We start from the raw sequence: 21,742 nt of genomic DNA, 5'->3' as shown, positions 1-21,742 counted from the left end.
TCTTCTGGTAGTCCACGGTATTCGTAGCATTCTTCGGCAGCATCACATTTTAAAAGCGTCGATGTTCCATCATTCTTTCCTGCGGATAGTCCAGGATTCAGATGCGTGTAAGAATGTTGGGAATATCAGAGTTTTACTAGTCTCATTTTTGTGATGTTTCAGACACTTCTATTCTGCCATATTGTGGTCAACTACAACTACCCATCGCATTCTTTGTCGTTCGTGTTCGTGAATCTCCTTGTCGCACTCGCCCTCATATAAGAACGGTCTATAGTTTTTGATATTGTTATTTAAAGACAGACAGAAAAAAGGCTATGTATTAACCCGTTTTAAGCCTTTACACCTAAAACTGAACAAGTTTTATAGCGATGTATTGTAACAATCTCCCGGTGTGTTACCAACTTTAACAATAATCGGCGATGCGACATGCGCATGGGCAGAGCAATACAGTCGTATTCGGTTAACAGTACGAGGAACGTTGTGTCAAGATAGATCTTTTAATTTGTCAATTCGACGCGTAATAAACTGTATATACAAAAAAATTCTCTTACTTACTGTCTAGGGTATTTTTAAAATTATTTATATGTTTAAAAAATCCTTGCTAATTATTTATAATAAAAATAGGAGTGAACTTTAATAAGTTTTTAAAATACAATAATATTTTTTAATCTGTGGTAAAAATATGACATGAATGTATATAATATATCTGTGAAGATGTCATCGAACAGAAATTTAATTAATTTTTTAATAGTAACGTACTTTATTTACGTAATAAAATGTGAAAAAGTTTTCAAGAGTGTTCCTGTAGTTTTTAAGATTTATGAGAATGAAAGCGTGTTGCTACCTTGTTATGTGGACGACAATGGTGAGTTTTTATTTAATTAATTATAATAATAAATTATTTAGTGCGTAAAACATACAAGAAAACTAAAGTGTAATTAAAAAATGATATAAAGATTTTAATTAAATAAGTAATAAATAAATAAACTAATCAAAACAATAAATGATTTTCTAGCAATTAATATATTAAAAAAAGTGATATCAAAGCAATAATTTCTTCGTTGCGCCAAACGTAATAGTGACTTTCTATCAATGTTTATTTGCGTGTCTTCGTATTTTAAAAAAAAAAAACATTTATTATCTATGTTTATATCATAGATAATTATTGGCTATATCACCTGTGCATGTATTTGCTTCTCAAAATCATTTCTAATGTAAAAACGACGATAGAATTACTCGCGGCGTCCGAATTCAAATCCTCGTTCGAAATTCGAATCGAACGGTCGAGAATTATTTAAAAGTATCGTTTCTGTACTGGCCAGTTACAAAAAGCTTTCTTATGTGAACACTAGAAGCATTAACTGAAGTTTCTGTTCTGTTATGCTATTAATTCAGTCTCTCATCTCAGGCTCTGAAACATGATGTTTTGGTTTTTAGTATAGTTCACGGACCCTTCCGCCCCGAATTCATATCCGACGAAGCTGTAAAAGCCTTCGGGCCAACAGTATTAACTTTAAAACAATACAATATATTATTTCATATAATACATACATTGCCACTGTTCTATTTTATTAGTATTACTTGGTTCTAAAGTAATCCTTTATATCTATTAAGCTTATAATCAACACGTTATCTAAAAAGTACAATTTTAACATAACATATACAGGGTGATTGGTTATATGTGTAAAAGATTTAAAAGGTCGAATTTGTAGCTCATCTGCTGTCACTCAAATCATATCAAAGAACCCTTGGTGTCAGAAATAATAAATAATGTAAATATATAAAATAACTAGCTGTTCCCGCAAACGCAGTTTGGAAAAAAAAATTAAAGTTTTTAATTAACAAATAAAAATAAGGGTTGATCGCAGAGGGGTGAAAATTTAGGGTTGTATGTATTTTGGTATGCTGTATCATAATAAAATAAAAACAAAAAAAAAATGTCTAAAAAATAAAAAAATAAAATTAAGGGGTGGACCACCCTTATCACTTAGGGGTATGGAAAATGGATAGTAGCCGATTCTCAGACCTACTAAATACGCATATTAAATTTGGTAAAATTCGGTCAAGCCGTTTAGGAGGAGTACGGTAACTAACATTGTGACATGGAAATTTTATATATTAGATGAATGAATCGAAAATGTCTCATTGGTTTATAGTCAAGTTATTTTTAATTAAAAAGTATATTCAAATTGTTTCATTTTAAATATTAATGTTATTTTAACCCTAATCCTTGAGCCTTTATATTAGATTTTCATCTTTTCATCACCATTATCATTTGAGACGTCTACAGCTGGATGTAGCATTACGTAAGATTTGGAGCTTAATGCAATAGAAAGAAATAAAAGTTAGGCATAGACAACAAATAAAAACTAACAAGACAAGTTAAAAAAATAAAATAATATAAAACTGTGATATAGAATAGATAAAAATGTAATACAAAAAATAGAAATTAAGAAAGGTAAACAGAATAGAACGAAAGATTATGTGAAGTATGAAAGTAGAGAATGAAAATAAAAAATAATTGTGTGAATAAATAAAATTGCCCATAAAGTCCCTGTCCCACCAAAGATAGGGGTACAAATAAAAAAAAAAAGATTTGGAGCAGTGGTAACTCAGTGGTAGTAGACTGAAACTCGCGATCGTAAGTCGCGGATTCGATCCTCGATACAGTCTTAAAGATAATTCACACTTTGTGCAATAATTATATGGGACTGTCACCGCTCACAAACAAGTTTCCAAAGGATGGGTAACATCATCATCTGCGCCCCATAATATCACGCTGCGATCGACAACCCAGGAAGGTTTGTCGATCGCAGTGTGATATTATGTTTTGTTGCTTGTAGGAACAAGGCGTGGCGATTTTGGTTTATCTTTCCATAGATATTTTTGGGTCAGGCCTATGCCTTTGCCTCCCCCATAGATTTACAATAAGGCCTTTTTTACCAAAAATTCAACTCATAGCGTTCCGCAACCACAGTATTTGCCTGATTTAGCTTCGTGTAACTACTGGCTATACAGCAAACTCCAAAAATCAATGCGGGGATGCAATTTTAAAACGATCGAGGAAATAAAAACAGAATTGAAGGATGCTATAGTGGAAAAAAAACTTTTTCGACAGTTTCGAAGATTGGGAAAAGTGTTGGCAAATTGCGTTTTATTGGAAGGGCATGACTTTGTAAAGGTTGAAATTGATTTGGAAGAACGAACGAAGATTACAGTATTATACTAAAAATAAAAATAAAAGTAAAATTAGTACGTGGTTCATAATAATTTATAAAGTAATTTTGTAATTTTCTTTATTGAATGTAATTTTCTATTTGTGGAGTGCTTGTAAGAGATTGTTACACTTATGTAAATATACTAGCTGTCCCCCGCTCGCTTCGTGGCCCGCGCTGCCTTTTGTGGGTGTAATTTCATCAAATTCATTCTTTGTCATTTTTACTGTACTAAATCATATTCTCTTTCCAAAATATGTATATAAATAAATAAAATTATATTTCCTATTTGTAATGTTAAAAAATCCACTATTTAGTAAACGCATATGAATACAATACAGTACATTTACAATTTTTTTTTTTAATTTTTTGTCTCTTTGTTCCGGCTAAGAAATATATTGGCAGAAAGCTGATATAATAAGGAGTAAGTAAAGCTGCTTTTATTTTATAAAAATTCTTTAACATAAAAAAACTATATATTTTTTTTATTAAATTCCCCGCGGACAAAGTCGCGGGCGCAACTAGTATATCTATAAAAGAGCTGTCGTTTGAAAATATGCATTTTTTAAAATTAGTCCCCTCCTTAGCCCTTTGGAGGATGTAATTTCGTAAAAAAATTCCTTATCTGACTCGTACTTGCTGAAAGAAATACTCCTTCTTTATTTGACTAAGTCACTAAGTTCTATGGTTCCATAGATATCGTGATGAGTCAATACATATAGGTGAAAATCTCTTATGTATATCATGTTGTTTGTGGTTCCAATAGAATTTTAGAGAATTTTCTTATATTTTACCAACAGTGCAACAATATTTCGAAAAAGCTGCGGAATTTTAAGTGACAACTCGTTTCACGGTGTCGGTGTATCTTTATTTACACACCTCGATATTACTGATTTTACAAGACGGTTATGTCAACATATAAAATAAAATGTTATAAGTATAAACGCTTTAAAGTGTTAAATATTTAATGGAATTAGGCGTTACCTTGCGGAAGTCCATCCTAAGTAAGAAAAAGACCAATATTTAGCCACTTCTGCACATGCAGTGGTAGTTGTGCAACAAAGTGCACCGCCCGCCAGCCCGCTGAAAATGCGTATGCGGCAAACAATGCGAATTACACAACTGCCACCGTCAAATCACTCAACACGTGTTTCACCCCTTCACGGGGCATCTTCAGGAATTATGTTTGACTCTGTGTTTGGCACTAATCGGTGTAATTGTGGGGAAGTGGCTAAATATTGGTCTTTTTCTTACTTTAAAGTGTTGAATGTATAGCTTATTCGTCAGTAGAAAGTTTTATTCACCTATTTCCACCTATATAAAGCGATCACACTGTATATCAGGAAGCCCGGAAATTAATGTCATCCCTGTCGATATATTTTACAGAAAAACCGGTTGATTTTTACCGCTCCGGTATTAAAAATTTGTATACTAGACGGCAAAAGGTTGTTGATAACGAAGTCGAATATATTGTTTGATTATAAATAAAAACTCGTTAAAAATGTAGCACGACTACAAATACTGAATTTAACTTGAGAAAGTTACTTTCCGATCCCCCTAATATATTACGTCAATTTTTTTTTCAATAGAAATGCGTCAGGCCGTTAACTTCTGGCAGTATAAAGTCTGAAATGACAGATAGTAAGCAATAATTAATATTAATATATTTTAATTCGAATTTTAAAATTGCTTTTCACTGTAACATTACGTTATTATTTATATAGGGTGCACCATAAATTAATTGCCAGAAAATAAGTTATACATTCACCCCTTAAAGCCAAAATAACCAATAATCCTGTATAACAATAATATGCTGTCTCTTAGAGCCAATTGAGAAAAATAGCACGCGACCAGGTAGACACAGGTGTAGAAAATTCAAAACGAAATGAACAAATTTCAAAATGATATCATATTTAAAAACTATCACATCTAAATTCATTATGGGATATGAACTACAATCTATCAGTCTGTCAGTCATATATTATCTAAGATGTCAATTCAATGTTGGTTAAAACTTTCAAACGCATAACCGGATTGAACCAGATACAGTATCGGTGACTTTATTAATGGAGCCGGCGAATGATAAAAGAATAAATAAGACGCCATTCGTTGCATCAAAGAATTTAAATTGAATTTAGAATAGGATATAATAAGTAAGAAAAGAACCAATATATAGCTACTTCCGCCATGCAGCAGTAGTCGTGCAACAAAGTGCACCGCCCGCCAGCCCGCTGATAAATGCGCATGCGGCAAACAATGCGAATTGTGTAAATTACCACCGTTAAATCACTCTGCCTCTGTGTTTGGTGATCTAATCGGTGTGATATTACTCCTAAAGATGCCCCGTGAATGTGTGTGTTGATAGTGTTAACGGTGCACTTTATTGCACGACTACTACTGTATTGGCGGAAGTAGCTATATATTGGTCCTTTTCTTACTTAGGATGGACTTCCGTAAAACAACGCTTGAATCCATTAGGATATAATAAGCTTCGATGTTATTTTCTCTACTAACGACGCCATATTGGATCATTAAAATAAACAGGGTAGAAATAAAAAATAAATCATCATGATGGCAGCCGCTAGATCACTGCAAAGTAAGCCTTTAGATAAGATCGCAACAATGATTGAACTTGCGCTGACGGCATTCAGGGAATTCCCGGGACCGTCACTATGTGACTAGTCTGCCGGGTGATCCTCCACCCTCGCCGCTTTTACCGGCTCCTAGTTTTCATTCTAGAACGTTCCGGTCCCAAAGACGTTCGGCTGCACGAAGTATGCCTCTCTGTCACTTCAGATGAGCAATTCTTTGAGCTATATCGTATAATTGAAGCAATAAATATATAAGAAGAATTTAGATATGTATATTGCTATAAATTGTTTATGATTTCACACTCTATTATCATTGACTTTCTTTGCTCTCTGGGTAACCCTTAGCGTTCTTATAAAGCCCGACGCGTGACCATGTTTCAGATCTATAAGTCATCACCGTAAACACACTGATCAAAGACCATCACCAAACATTGCCGTATTTCGGACGCCAAAGATTAAATTTGTAAAAAAATGCTTATAATTTTTAATGTTGATTTAAAAAATATATTGAACATTTATCTTCGCGATTGTACATTTTGTATAGCGACCATGATTAGTTGAATTTATGTGGATACACGAATTCAAATAGTCAAAGCGCCTTTAATCTTACGAGCGGACGGATGCCTTTGTGATGCATTTTATTTAACTGGAGCTCTACTAAGCCGCATTTGCATAATAAAACGATAATAATTCAAATTCAAATGTTATAGTTTTATTTAATCGTAAATAACATTATATATACAAGTAATCATACAGGATGATTGGTTATCGATGTAAAAGTAATAATCTATGCACATTTACCATCATAAATGATCACTAAATTATAGGAAAAAGCGTTTTCGAAATTCAAATCACTACATATTGAAATTAATTATTGTTTACTTTCTTTCATTCAGAATTTGTACAGCTAGATTTGTCATGGTCAGTCCATTGACGCCCACTGGAACCTCCCCCAGATATATGTGATGGGATATACCATAGTACCATAGTATTGTATTATGGTACACAGAGGACGTTGCTACCAATGCTCTTGAAACTGAGTAGTGGCAATTTTATATAAATAATGCACAAGTATGAAATATATAACATTGTATGCCGGAAATCGAAAAGTATTATTCCTCTACCGCTTGGCTAATAGTGCACGAAGAAGAGAACAGAAGATATTGACCACTCAGTTATTGAAATATGCTATACATTCGCCCCTTTAAACCATTACACTTATTTCTAATCATCCTGTACGAGTAGTACTATGGTATGGATAACAAATCTTGTAAAAAATCCTGTTACATTGTAAAGAATTTTTAAGAGATAATAAAGCTAAGGAAGGATTTTTTCTACTACTGTACTGTAAAAGTGACATAAAAAAACCGTCGGAGTTAGTTTCGGAAATCAGGTCGCTTTTGGAACCGCCCGCACGTTAGAAAGGAAGATGATGACCAAGAGTGATCAAAAAAGTGAAGAATAATTCAAATATGTACAAAGATTATTTACAACATGGATGCACAGACCGCGGCCCGCCGGTCGGATACTGGTGGCCCGCCGGTCGGATACTGGTGGCCCGCCGACAGCAAAAATAATACTCTCGTACATATGAAAAATATTGAATTCTATTCCAGAATAAAACCAAAAAAATTTAATCACCTATACTTCTGGCGGCCGGCCCGCCATCAGTTCATGATTTGCCCGAGTGGCCCCTAGTCTTAATAAGTCTGTGCAACCATGATTTACAACATACACGACCCTAACGCGGCGGCGGCAACCATATCAATGACGGCGTTTGAATTCAAATCGGCGTTCGAATTTTAATTCGAATGCGCGAGAATGATTTAAAAAAAAAGTATTGTGGTCGTACTGGCCGTACCGGAGCGTGAATGCTACAGATGCCTTATAGGGAAGTTCAATCTTATTTTAGTTTCTATCAAATTAGGCTGGTATTGAATGACGTAAACAAGATATTACTGTAAATAATCTTATGTGGGTAGTATAATAATTAAAGCAATGATCAGTGATGTTGAAAATTGTTGTGTTACACCAACACTACAATTTTCAACATATATACAGCATTTTGTATTGAAAAAATCCTGGGTCATGGGCGAGTGGAATGTGACGGACTTGGACTTACGCATTAAAGATTCTGATAATTATTTACTGAAGCCTTCTTCATAATTTCTTTACTAAAAACCCGCACGAATAACAATGCTAGTGCTGTCCCTTTCTTGCCCCTCCACTAAACAATTATGAAAAAATTTAAATTTAAAATTCGAATTCTGCCACCGGACAGCCTGTATATACAATAAATGCAGCTCATAAGTATTAAAAAACAAATGATTTTATTATTATAATTAAAGAATAGGTTAAAATTATTGTTTACATTTATTTTGATAATCTCGTTACACATCGAACGGATCTCTAACTTAATCATTTTGTAACCATTTAGGCTGTTGATACACTGGGAGGTTTGTTTTTTTATATCCTATTTACTACGGTCACTGTTAAAGATATTTTCTCATGCTTCGTTTCTGTACTCGCATGCAATTTAGGTTTAAATATCTAGTAAAAAACTAAATATATCTATTTCGACATTATACCATATATATGTAATCTGTGAATAATTAGCTTGTAATAAACATATAAGATGTTTTAGTAAAATCTTCAAAGACTTTAAATTCTCATTTTCATTGGTCATTATTTTCATTTCGGTCTCCAGACCGTCGTATCCATGTTCATGGTGTCATTATAGGAATTTTACGCATTACTCAACCTTAAGGAAGCAGAACAATCAGAACTGTGTTGATTCGGAGAAGAACTAAAATCACGGACGAAGCTCAAAGAATTGCTCATCTGAAGTGGCAGTCTGAAGGGCATATCGCTCATGCACCTGACGGCCGTTGGGGCCGAAAGGTCCTCGGGTAGCAACTACGAATTGGTGGATGCAGCATGGGTTTGCACACCACTAGATGGACCGACATGATTAAGATCGCGGGAAGTCGCTAGATGCGGGCAGCGCAAGACCGGTCACTATAATGATCTCCAGAGGAGTTTTAAGTCTTATAGTGGTTGTCTATCGGCTGAAAAGGAGAAAAAAAAGGAATCAGATAATTTATATGCAACGGTTAATAACCACTTGGTGTGTTACCAGCTTTATTATTACAAATCGTTCCCACAAGGGGGTATACCTGTATAAATTATGTTATTTATAACTCAAACAAGCGCTTTACCTGATTACCTTCGTTGTTTTATTACAAACATTACGAATCTATGTTATTAAGTAAACATGATTGGACGACACGATAAAAAATTATAAAAAAATGATTATATGTGTGTTATTGGTGTTATGTCTCCTCTAAGGGAGGCGATGGTTCCTCAATCTTTTCCTCAACTTCCACTTTACATTCTATACGGTACAGGTCGTTATTGCGTGCACCAAGATCTGGTCGACCACTAGGTTACGGGTACATGAGGGACTTCCCCTGATCTTAAACCTATGTAGGTACTCAGCGAATCCCCTGTGCCTCGTGAGCATTTGGATCAGGACCATGTTCAGCCACACTACGCAGTGATAGGCTGACACGGCGTCCGGGAAGAACTTCCTCGTTGCCGTCTGACCTTTCATATACCTCGTATTCCATTCGCCAAGCGTCTTTGCTGTCTCTTGAACCTAGTTAATTTTACTACCACCTCAGAAAGCGTTTGCGCTGGCAGAAGAAACTCCAGTAAAGTTTCTAGAATGATCGAGGGTTAGCGACCTCTGAATGCCGACCGGAAATGTTTTGTATGATGACTGTCTTAAAGTCCTTGCATCATTTGGAGACTCACCCGCTAGTTAGTCTCAGAAAGGCGCTTACAATCAGCGAGTCTGTGAACAGGAGAATCAAAGCAATAGATTGCTACCTATTTTGAGAACTGGACGATCGGTGACAGTTCCTATTTACATATAGATCTCTGTTATGGGGTACCACGCATCCGAGGTCATGCGCATACGCATACCTGTTCTTTATGACTGGAAGACTTATTGTATATATTAGAATGAAACAGATGACAGTTTTATAGGGAGTCACTTTATTTGCAATTGTCATGGTCATCCGGATGTTTAGTAATAGATAGAGGCAGGATTTAAAAGGCTGTACTAATAATATAGAGATAATAAAATATACTAAATTCAAATTTAGAATATCATTTTTTAAGTAGACATTCACATGCGCTTTTAAATCGTCGATTATTTTAACATTATATATAGTAAGCTATCACCGTCTCGGAACTCTGATCTGTTGAGAAGAGCCGACCAGAAACTCAACTGTTGCTCTTTTAAATGAATATGACAATTTTTTTTCATGTGTACATTATAAAATCATGTAAATGCGTCAACAAAGTTACACACATTTCGAAAAATTAAAAACTCTTGAATGGTCTAATAAAATTTATTTATAATATACTTTTAATTTTAGAATCAAAACTAAAATATGAATATTATATAGATATGAATATTATATATTGATCAAAATATAAACTGAAATTTATACCGTATTTAAATAAATAAAAAAAAACTTTTTAATAGATAACTGACGCAATTGTTTAAGGGTTTAAATAAAGAACACAATAAAATGATTGATTTTTATTAAAACATATTTTGTTTTTCGAAACATTAAACTCCGATGCTTAAGGGTGCTTTTCATTAGAGAACAAATTATAAATATACGAAAAAAATTTATTAAATTTAAAATTCATTGCGAATTAATAATAATCCAGGAAAGTGTAATCATTACAAATTCATGTATACAATTGAATACACGCTTTCGCTAGTACAATACGTTTTGCGTTATTGTTCATTTTTGCCGGCAACAACGAAAAAGGGTCCACACAAAAGTCCGCCATTTTTTTGTTTATAACACTATGTGACAATGATGACGTCACGGTTCTGCGAATGTTGGGTGATGTACATCGAGTTAAACTATTCACACATTTGGAGGAGGTATTTTTAGATATGGATTAATATAGCTTGATTTGATATTTTAACTGTTTTAATACAAAGTAGGTTCTGATATCTTTCGGTAATATATTTATTTACGTAATATTAATTTTAGTTGCATACTGACTCTCTTCCGCCCGCTTCGCGTGTCTCGCACTGAGATTTGTGGATGCAATCATATTTTGAAATTATGAGAATTTTTCTAAAATAAAAGTAGCAAAAGTTACTCCTTATTACACCAGCTACCAACCAGTATAAGTCCAGTCAAAATCGTTCCAGCAATGTCAGAGATTAGCCGGAACAAACAGATACACGACAGACAGACTAAAATCTAAAAATATGTAATTTTGGTATGTGTATCGTATATAACAGGGGTGGCCAAACTGCGGCTCGCGAGTCACAGGCGGCTCTTTAAACAATTATTTTTGGCTCCGATTGATTGTCGAATTATTTCAAAATTTAAATTTATATAACTTATGTCAATTCCCGGGAAATCGAAACAAATTTTATCTAGTTTCAATACACATGTTTTGTACTGTTATCATGTAATTTCAATATAATTAAATATAATTGCCTGTTTTAAATGCGTATTACATCGCAGCTTGAGAAAAATTTCAAATTTCTAATAATGGCACGAACTATCAAGGAGCTTGGTCACGTTTGGTATATATATATATATATATATATATATATATATATATATATATATATATATATATATATATATATATTCATATGCATGTAGTGAAAAGCGTTTATTTCAATATTACAAACAGGCACTCTAATATTGCTTATGTGTATAGACGTGAGCAACTGTCTATGGTATTATAATGCACTCGTATGTATTGTCTCTTATTTATTATTTAATAAATGTATTCATCTTTTATGATATTTAAATATCTACCTACCTTCATTATTTTATCTTTGCTCAAACGGTTACCAGGTATAAAATGCATTCGGCATTAAGTTCGCCGACATAAATTGAATAAGAAATGCTTAAATAAATAAATAAAATAATTTAAAATAAAACTTTTAAACGAAGAAATGAATTGTTATATTGATATATTAAATATATTTTAAAAGTGACAGTGAAAAAGGTGTGTTTGTGGGCTCTTTTTAGATCAAAGCATGTTTGGAACTCTCGTAATTTAAATTTTGAGTATGCCATTATAGTGGAGTACAACCTGATACTAGTTTCTTGTGATATACAGAAGTGTACACTGTAGGCTTCCTAACCGCGAACCGCGTGGGCGAACCGTGGTTGGATCCGGATCCATCCTCAGCTCGCCTGTGGTCCACGCTGCTGTTTCAAGCAGCATGCACAATCAGGAACACAGCCCTTTGCGACGTGCGAACAACATCGTGCAACTGATACGCGCTCTACCAGCTTTATAAGTTTCTAAGATCACGAACCCTTTCGATCCGTGTACTCAACTCAGATGAAGAAAGAAATTGTGGGCCAATGCTCTTACAAAGCGCACCAACGTATTTCTCAGAAATCCTGAATGGTGATAGCTATTGGTGTCACAAGCGGTTACCGCACCATATCTTATGAAGCAGCAAGCTCATTAGCAGAATCTCCACCATGGAATTGAGGTTTGATAAATATCCAAGACCTCCATAAACGTTGTACATCTTCGTACATCTATGTAGCGACGTTTTATTAACAGGAAGAGATTGTAGATTTGAATCTTTGTGTACCAATTGACGGCTGGCGGCTGATATTCCGGACCCTTCTCGAAGCTGTCGATGCGCTATTGTTAGTGAATTAGTTGAATATAGGCGGCTCGTGTTGGAAAATTCGCTGATTATAGTACAATGGTGAGCAGTGGTAGCCCTGCGGTGTAGGATACAGACTGATTCACACTTTGTGCATTAATTATGTTACGTACTGTGGGTTCTGACTCGAAATGAAACACCACTGGTTCACAAGGAGTCCTTTATTCACAAATCAGATGGTCACCCTACTTTAACATAAGTATACTTTCGCCTACTCAAAACTACGCTTCCAAATCGCTCAAGAAATCATTGTCCAAATAGCTTACCAAATAGTCACTTTGTATTTCTGATCTATTTCTTTCGAATTTTATTCATAGGTCTGTGTTATTTATTTTAAAGAGTGGTAGACTCATAGACTTCATGAAATTTTGAATTGAATTTTAATTTCATCATCATTTTAGCCGTCAGACATTCACTATTGGACATATACCTTTTCTATAGATTTATGCCCTGCCTAGTGAGACTTCATCTCGCTGTTCCGTTGCGCTATGGTACGGTTACTTTAGTCCGTCTATGAATTTCCTTATTATTATCTCGTAGAAAGTGAATATAATCCCGAACATAGGTCTTTCCAAAAGTCTGTTAAGCTACGTGCTTGCCAATGAGGTTCGAAGTAAGAGACCACGTTTCACTATTAACAACATAATTGATCGTAGATAATTCAATATTATTTTTTCTTATGTATTTGTAATCGTACAGAGGTATTCCCTTAGTTAAGAATCAATTATTAAATGTCTCAGCAGTATATTCTTTTCTTAACGAAAGAGGAATAGCGCAGCTGATGTTATTACTCGAAGTCTGTAAAAACCATGTAAGATAGCTACTAAAAGCACACAAAAGCTTCGTAGCCACCACACATCATCCTATTCCATAAAGTTTATTTCGTGTCCTGCCTGTAATGCATTTGATATTGCAGTGTCCTATAGGACAAAATTTGCAACAAAAGTTTTAAATATAATCTAATATATAAAATTCTCGTGTCACGGTGTTCGAACTTGAACTCCTCCTAAACGGCTTGACCGACTTTTACCAAATTTTATATGCGTATTCAGTAGATCTGAGAATCGGCTATTATCTATTTTTCATACCCCTAAGTGATAAGGGTGGTCCACCCCTAAATTATTTTTTTATTTTTTTAACAATTTTTTTGGTTTTTATTTTATTACGATACAGCATTCAAAAATACATACAACCTTAAATTTTCACCCCTCTACGATCAACCCTTATTTTTTTTGTTAATTAAAACCCTATTTTTTTGCAAAACAACGTTTGCGGGAACAGCTAGTCTATTTATAATATATAATAGGACCATTTGAAAGCTGCCGGCATCCCAGCGTTGTACTTTGTGGGCGAACGCCCCACGCTGCACTTGCTGGCTCAGCGGTTATATGTTCTGGGCGCTATTTTTTAAATAATTGAAAAATAGGTTCCTCGATTTATAATAACATGCTTTATGTTTACAAAAAAATAGATACGAATTTATTAATGGTTATCTGTGCTCACGATTTCGTTCGGGTGAAATTTAATAAAAAATTCTTTATTCAATTTTATTTGTTAAAGTTTTTCTCTAAAATAAAAGTAGCTTTAGTTACTCCTTGTCACTTCAACTACTTGCCATTGTAATGCCGTTCAAATCAGACAAGCCATTTCAGAGATTAGCCGGAACAAAGATAGACAGAAAGAAAAAGTAATATTGATACATGTACTATATATATATTCATATAAATGTAATAAAAAGCGTTTATTTCAATATAACAAACATACACTTAAATTTTATTTATTTGTATATATATGAATTTTGTTTGAATACAGAAACAGTTGTCCGCGTGCGTTGGTACAAGAACAAGAATCTTCTAGCAGACACCCTAGATCAGCAAGCTCCGTCGCGAAGACTTCATGTTCTATCCAACTACAGCCTGCTAGTGGAATCTCTTCGAAGTCAGGACTCGGCGGACTACACTTGCGAAGTAAGTTTTTAAAGTTTGGCACAGGGATCAGTCACCAGAAGAAGAAGACGATGGACTTTTGTAAGAGATCGTGTCATGAATGAGGAGGTCTGTAAACGAACCGATATAGTCCAGCGAATCAGCTGGTCGAAGTGGCAGTATGCAGGCCACATGGCCCAGTACTGATGTCTTTTGGATCCATAAGGTTTTCGAGTGGAGACCATAGATCTACAAGCGCACACCTCCTTGTCAAGGTCATCAGATGACGTTTGGTGTAGACAGCTTTCAACCTGCATGCAACCTAATGTCCTGTAGATTAAAAATTAAAAAAAATTAAACAAAAGCTCTAAAAAAATGCTATTAGAAAGTAAAGGATTTCAGTTATAATATAGTATGGGAGTGAATTTATCTAACAACTGTACCATATATATGTGTGTACGTATGTTTATGTTTTTATATTTGTATTAGTATGTTTATATATATGTACATATTTGTATGTATGTACACCCTAAACTACTTTCTTCATTACGTCTCTCATCTCCATCCAAAGGTTGTCTGGTAGACGATCTGTACCAGACAACCTTTGGATACCGCCTCTTGTAAATAAATAAATAAATTTGTAAAAGTGATCACCAAAACACTAGAGTGTGTTATTGGCTTTTCTAAAACGAAGGCGTGTTTGAAAACGTCGCTTCATGTTGAAGATTGCTTTTATAGGAAAGGTCAATGTTTAATTTGAAGTTGTAGTTTTAACATAATCCATATTGGTTGTCAACTTTTTTTTTAAATCTTTTTTATTTTTTACTCTACTCTGCTTTGGTGTTACAGTTGTGGAGAAGAAGGGAAAAGAAACTGTATATATAGTTACAACTACAAGTAGCTCCTTGGCAGGAGAGGGAGACCCAGTTTGAGTCTTAGGAATTGTGGTTGTTCGAAAGGAGCGGCCAAAGATGTAGTTTTTTTATAGCCATATGCCAACGGGCTTTTCTTTGGCAATTTTAAAAAATAATCTAGTAACTTATTTAAATATAATTAGAGATTTTATTAATAATGCTATAATATATATATGTACTACTTGTAGTTAGGCCTTGCTAAAAGTCTTAACACGACCATTATTGTGGCCTCGATCGGGACGCGTGTGTTAGCAAGCAGCTACCAAAAAAAGTACGTTCAAGTGGCAGCTACATATATATATAGTTTGAATTGAATTGGCCAACATTGAAGAGATCGCAAAACGATGCGGGTATTTCTGGCGCTCCACAATTAGTTCGTGCAAACGAACCGCCCTTCGATCTTAACAAATTGTTATTTGGTACTAGTGATGTGAATGATTTATATCGATAAATAATAATACCTAAAAATGGAAAGTAGTTGAGTAATATTGCTTAGGAACGATGATTGGATCTTATACAGGGTGATTGGATATAGGTATAAAAGGTTTAAACGATTGAATGTATAGTTTATGTATGTATATATATGTCGGAATGAATCACGCAGGCGAATAATAGATGTTTTTAAACACTTTAATTTTTCACTTCTCACATAGTTCATACCAACCGGCCCATCGCCATCTTCCCAGAGAATGCCATAATTAATTCCTACCCTTCATTCATTCATCAATCAATCGCTGACTTCCTTCACTCTTACGTTCCGTTCCCACATATATGTATATTGAGACTTGCGATGGTAGAGGGTTCGATGTCCGGAATATAGTCTTATATAATTCAAACTTTGTGCATTAATTATACAGGATTTTCACTGCTCACAAACAAGTTTAAATTTTTCCTTTACATAATACCATATTGATATCGCATTTGCAAAGCATGGCGATTATGTTATCCCCCCCCCCCCCCGAGATATTTTTTATCGCCAACGCGCTTGCAAAGCATTGCGTTTGGGTCCCCCCCCCCAAAATATCTTTAGAGGAGGCCTATATGGCTTGCAGTGGGACTCTACGAGCTGAAACAACGGTATTGGCGATCTATATTTAAAAAATTGAAGTTGTCAAAAAATTTATTTATTCCTTTTTTAAATAGTGCCACACATAACTGACCAGTAATATGTTCGTATAATTATAATTATTTTCAAATCGTAAAATTATAAAGCAAGAAATTTTGGACCGTTCGTTTTTTTTTGCAAACAAGTGTATTTTTTATTGTAAACTTGAACTTGGATTGGAGACCACTGGCCTGCAAGTACAGCGTGGGACGACATCCCACAAGGTGAATATATGACTTTAAAGGTCGGAAAATGCTAGATGCTGGCCGCTTCCAATCGCGAACAGCGCTGACGAAGCGAGGATGGATCCGGATCCATCCTTAGCTCGCCTGTGATCTACACAGCTCTACTCGGGTAGAGCGGTTTACTACGTGCGAACGGCTTCATGCAACTGGTACTCGCTCGACCAGCATTGTTTATGTTTAAGTTCACGGACCCTTCCGTTCCGTGAACTCAGAACTCCGATGAAGCTGTAAAAGCCCCCCGACTAACAGCATCAACATAAACTGAGAATAAATCCAACCGGTTTAATTAGAAATCTATGAGATGCTTATACTGAGTAGTAGAAGTGTTATAGTATTATCAAGAAAACGGAAATGAATTTAGGTATAAATATAAAAATATTATATACTACACCAATATCTCGCTTTGTGTAGTTTCGTCATGCGTTTTTTTCGAAGTTGCGTCGCTGCTTTATTAGTACTACTTTTCACTGTGCGTCGTTAGATTTTTGAGGTTGCGTTGTTTTGGGTTCAAGTCTTCAATTTTTTTTTTAATTTTCTTTTTTTTCTAAAAGATGGCACATAACGCTTTTGTTTCTAATTGCGCCATGCCATCAAAACTCGAGAATTCCCTTTTTAACTAAAGACAACACAATTTGAATACAGTTTTATTTTCAATTTGTTTTGCTAATTTTAGAGTTCAGTTTCAATTACGTAGTGTGTTGTGCTTTTTTTTAAAGATAATAATTTATTTATACGTGTTGTTTCTGGTTACAAAAAAAGGTAAATATGATTCCAATATATTTATTGGCAGAGTTATATTATTTCTGTTTTTTAAATATTTACTTTGCTCAATTTTCTTTTTAAAAAGTAGCATTTTCGTGATCCTGGAACCTATCTTCGATCTATATATGGTTTGCTATAGAAAATCTTAATTCACTTTGCGTGGTTTCAATTTGCGTCGTGTTTTTTTTTGGAACGTAACTACGACGCAAAGTGAGGTATTGGTGTATTTTAAAGTTGTCTGGTAAAGTTTTTCTCAATATCGATAAGACCGCCTCTTGTACCATATGAATTGTTTCTTCTCACTTAATTATTATCTATGTTATTTTGTAAAATTTCCTTTTAAGTAGAGTTTTGATGTACAAAAAAGTGTAAAATAAATAAGAATAAATATAACCTTATCGATATAGTTCACAGCACTACGATACGTTCTTCTATCGAATAGTCAATTATACAATTACTCAATTTGTTCAACTCTTTGTTTAGGCCGTCGTGCGTTCTGTTCAGTTATTTTTAACTTTCTTTATTAACAACAATTAATATTTTTTTATATGAATTGACAACTCGTGCCTTACGATCGTATAACTGTCTATCAGAGTATAAAATAGACTATTACTATATGCGATTATTTCATATATAATGCACGTTAATTATTATTTAAATCTAAACGAGAAAAAAAATGTTTTTTTTTACTCGGAAATGAGATTTTTTTACTAATCAAAATTTGACAGATAAAAAATGATGCCACGTTCTGTCAGACATTTTATATTTTAAGTAAGAAAAGGACCAATATATAGCTACTTCCTCCATGCAGCAGTAGTCGTGTAACAATGCGAATTACACAACTACCACCGTTAAATCACTCAACACGTATTTCACCCCTCCACGGGGCATCCTCAGAAGTAACGTTACACCGATTAATGCCAAACACAGAGTCTACTACACTAATCGGTGACTGGACGGTGGTAGTTGTGTAATTCGCATTGTTTGCTGCATGCGCATTTATCAGCGGGCTGGCGGGCGGTGCACTTTATTGCACGACTGCTGCTAGATAACGGAACTAGCCATATATTGGTCCTTTTTTTACTTAGGATGGACTTTCGCAAAATAGCGCCTGAATCCATTAGATATTTTATATTTTTTTGCGCTAGTTCTATAGTTTTTGTATTTAATATATTTTTGAGAATAAAATAAATAGCGGAATAAAGAAAGGCGAAGAATAATGAAATTTGGACTGCGCTGCAGATCTTCAGCCAGTGCAGTATACCGATAAGAAAGTGTCAAAAAGTTTATAAAAGATGAAATCTTTACGGAAATAAAGACTCTATTATCGCTATCATCATATCAGCCGTAGAATTTCCACTGACAGACATAGGCATTTTTTATATATAGACATAGGCATTCCCTATATATTTACAAATAGAAAGGTTGAAGGCGGCCTTCAGGCAGCCTCTTTCTTTAACAAGGATAGCTTACAAGGAGGACAGACGATAGGAAACGAAACGAAATAAGAGATTCGAACACAGGACTCGCCCAATGTAAATATTATAGAGTGTCCTGGATGTGGTGGGTGTGATGTATCTGGTAGAGGTTACCTTTTCAGGAGAGGAGTTTTCTTCGTAATGGTGAACAGAGCTGATCCTCCTTAAACACTTAGGCACATTTATTCGCTTCAAACGGTACGTTAGTTAAATACCAACCGAACATAGTTGGTTGGCGTGGCTGCAGTTTCTATGTTGAACATGTTGTATCTTTTATCTGCACGAGTCATTGCATATAGTCGTATTTAATCAAACTAAATATTCCTTAAGTAGCATTGTAAATTGTCTCGTTTGAACAGCTGTAAACTGAACCCGGAGTTCCTCAATAAACGTTGTAACTCAATAAGAGATGACTAAACTTAATTTATGCACTGTGAAATTAATCTTCTTGGATCTTCCCAATTACTTGCCTGTTGACATACACTATTGTGATAAAAAGTAAGGTGAAATTGTCTTTTAAAACTCTTGAGCATTAGGAAGGCAGGTAATTTTTTTACCTAGGTTGGAAAGATATCATTATCATTGAGTTCAGCCCAAACAATTTTGAAGGGTGTTTTGTGAAAAAGATTATTCCGATGTAGCCTTCAAGATCTTAGACTCGGTTTTTACGTCTTCAACTGTAAAAACGGTGTCCTGGCATTTGTCTTTTTTACATAGCCAGAACTCGCACGGAGCCAAAATACGGTGGTTGCGAAACTATGTTAGTCCAGTTTTAGCAAAAATGTCGCGAAGAACAAATATTTGAGACACAAAACTCGCTTCCGCACACTTCCGCCTGATTCCATTAAATATTTACCCATGTTATCTGTTCACCTAGTGGGTCACACTACACCACACCCACGTCGCGTGTACCAGCTCGTGGTTGCCACTCGAAATTTTTTTGACCCCAAAGGCCATTGGTTGTACGAGCGATGTTCTTCTCTCACTGCCACTTCAGACGAGTAATTCTTCTCCAATAATTATTACATATTAGTTTTTTTTTAATTAAAGTATTATTTTTTCAGGTCATTCGCCCTGAACCCTGGGGTCCGATAAAGCAATCTCATACAATAGAGGTACAATGTACGTATCCACATAACTATATCAGTTTACACCATTACTTATTAAGTTTCTAATAATAAACATTTAAGGCTTCAGAATGTATAACTTGGATAGCCTATAAACCATAAATAAATATATTTAAAAAAACTTTTAAGTTAAACGGTTTTTTGATACCCATATGGTGTGTGGTGGTGTGGTGTTTTTGACATAATCATCGTGTTTTACTAGTGTAGCCCTTTCATTTGATACCCATATTGAGGGGGTTAAGGAAAAATATGTAATCCGCCATTTTGTATCGGCGGCCATCTTAGATTTATAACGTTATTGATTTTATTATATTGTGTTGTCATCTAAATTAAATGTGTGTACCAAATTTCAGATCAATCTAACAACGGGAAGGTACTTAAATTTCAATTTCTAATTTTGACCCAAATAAATTCCGTACGGGTCGAACTAAATAAAACCGTTTAAAATGAAAATAGTTATTAAAAATAAATCAAGTAATTTTAAGTTGTTTACTGTCAAATATTGTATACACCCTATCAGAAAATCAATGGTTTCAGAAAAAAATATAACGTATTGATAAAATAGTAAGAAAAGGTGTTTTAAAAATTCGTATTACTATATATGAGAGAAGATAGAAGACAGAATTTATTGGTCTGTCGCATTTTAATAGAAAAAAAACAATGTAACATATTTCAGAATGAAAATTTTATACAGGTTGATTGGAAATAGATGTGAAAGCTTTATACAAACAAATATGCTATATACTCATCCGTTTATAGCTTTTACACCTATAACAAATCAACCTGTATAATCATGAAATTGCACTTGGTCACTCTTGGACCTGGATGCTCCTTTGGGGTCCCTTGGACTCGGTTACTCTTCGGAGCATCTGTCATAGCGTCCATAGACTTTGGAGGCTTCGAAATCTGGAGACAACTAATGACCTGTGTCGATGACCTAGAGAGATAACTCAAGTTTAGTTTCTGCAATGAATTTAGGCTGTGTCTTCAACGATCCGCCATTTTATCTGATGAAGATCCAATACGTCCACTGTTAGGAGAAATAAACAGGTATACAAAAATAACTGTAATATAGAAACGAAGATATATTTAAAAATTAGAATTGTAAATAAATATTTTAAAACGAAAATCAAATGAGAATTGTAAAAGTAAATGTAAAGAAGGATGGAAAGCGATGCATAGAAGGTATGTAAATAAAAGCAAAAATAATGAAAGAAAATTTAAAGTAAGGAAGAAAATAAAGCCAGATACTTTAAGTTCACGAAGCCTTCCGCTCCGGGAACTCGGCTCCGATGAAGCTGTAAAAACCCTCGGGCTAACAGCATCAACTTCAACCGAGAATAAGTAAGGTAGATATTGTGGAGGACGAAAGAAGAAATATAAATAAGACTATAGTGAAAAACTTCATAAAATCAAAGTTCCTGTCCCAAAAAATGATAGGGGAAGGATGTGTCACCAAAAACGGGGACCATAAACACAACAACATCTGGAGGAGGAGGCTTAACTCCTTCAGAGATTTCCAATAGGACCAGTTTGAAGTGGCATCAAGCATCTTGCTGGTCTGTGGTCTCTACCAGAACCTTATGACCTCAACAGCCATTTCTTAACGTTATATTGCCTGACAGTGTTGGTAAA

The 21,742-nt window shown here is 34.6% G+C and overlaps 1 protein-coding gene across 1 annotated transcript in view; it reads left to right on the top strand.

Moving 5' to 3' along the window:
* The first annotated feature begins 714 nt into the window (after window positions 1–714).
* The window catches only part of LOC137924852 (neurotrimin-like), a 31,254-nt gene continuing 10,226 nt past the window's right edge, over window positions 715–21,742 (top strand). Inside the window, exons 1-3 of the mRNA XM_068768231.1 lie at window positions 715–865; window positions 14,364–14,518; window positions 20,045–20,102. Coding sequence (XP_068624332.1) covers window positions 715–865; window positions 14,364–14,518; window positions 20,045–20,102 — 364 coding nt within the window. The remainder of the gene's footprint in view (window positions 866–14,363; window positions 14,519–20,044; window positions 20,103–21,742) is intronic.

The sequence above is a fragment of the Battus philenor genome, unplaced genomic scaffold, assembly GCF_028537555.1.
Source record: "Battus philenor isolate CCGP_79_NKW_IND1 unplaced genomic scaffold, ilBatPhil1.0.hap1 SCAF_25, whole genome shotgun sequence".
Classification (NCBI taxonomy): domain Eukaryota; kingdom Metazoa; phylum Arthropoda; class Insecta; order Lepidoptera; family Papilionidae; genus Battus; species Battus philenor.
The sequence above is the reverse complement of the archived record's forward strand: the minus strand, read 5'-3'. Positions and strand labels throughout refer to the sequence as shown.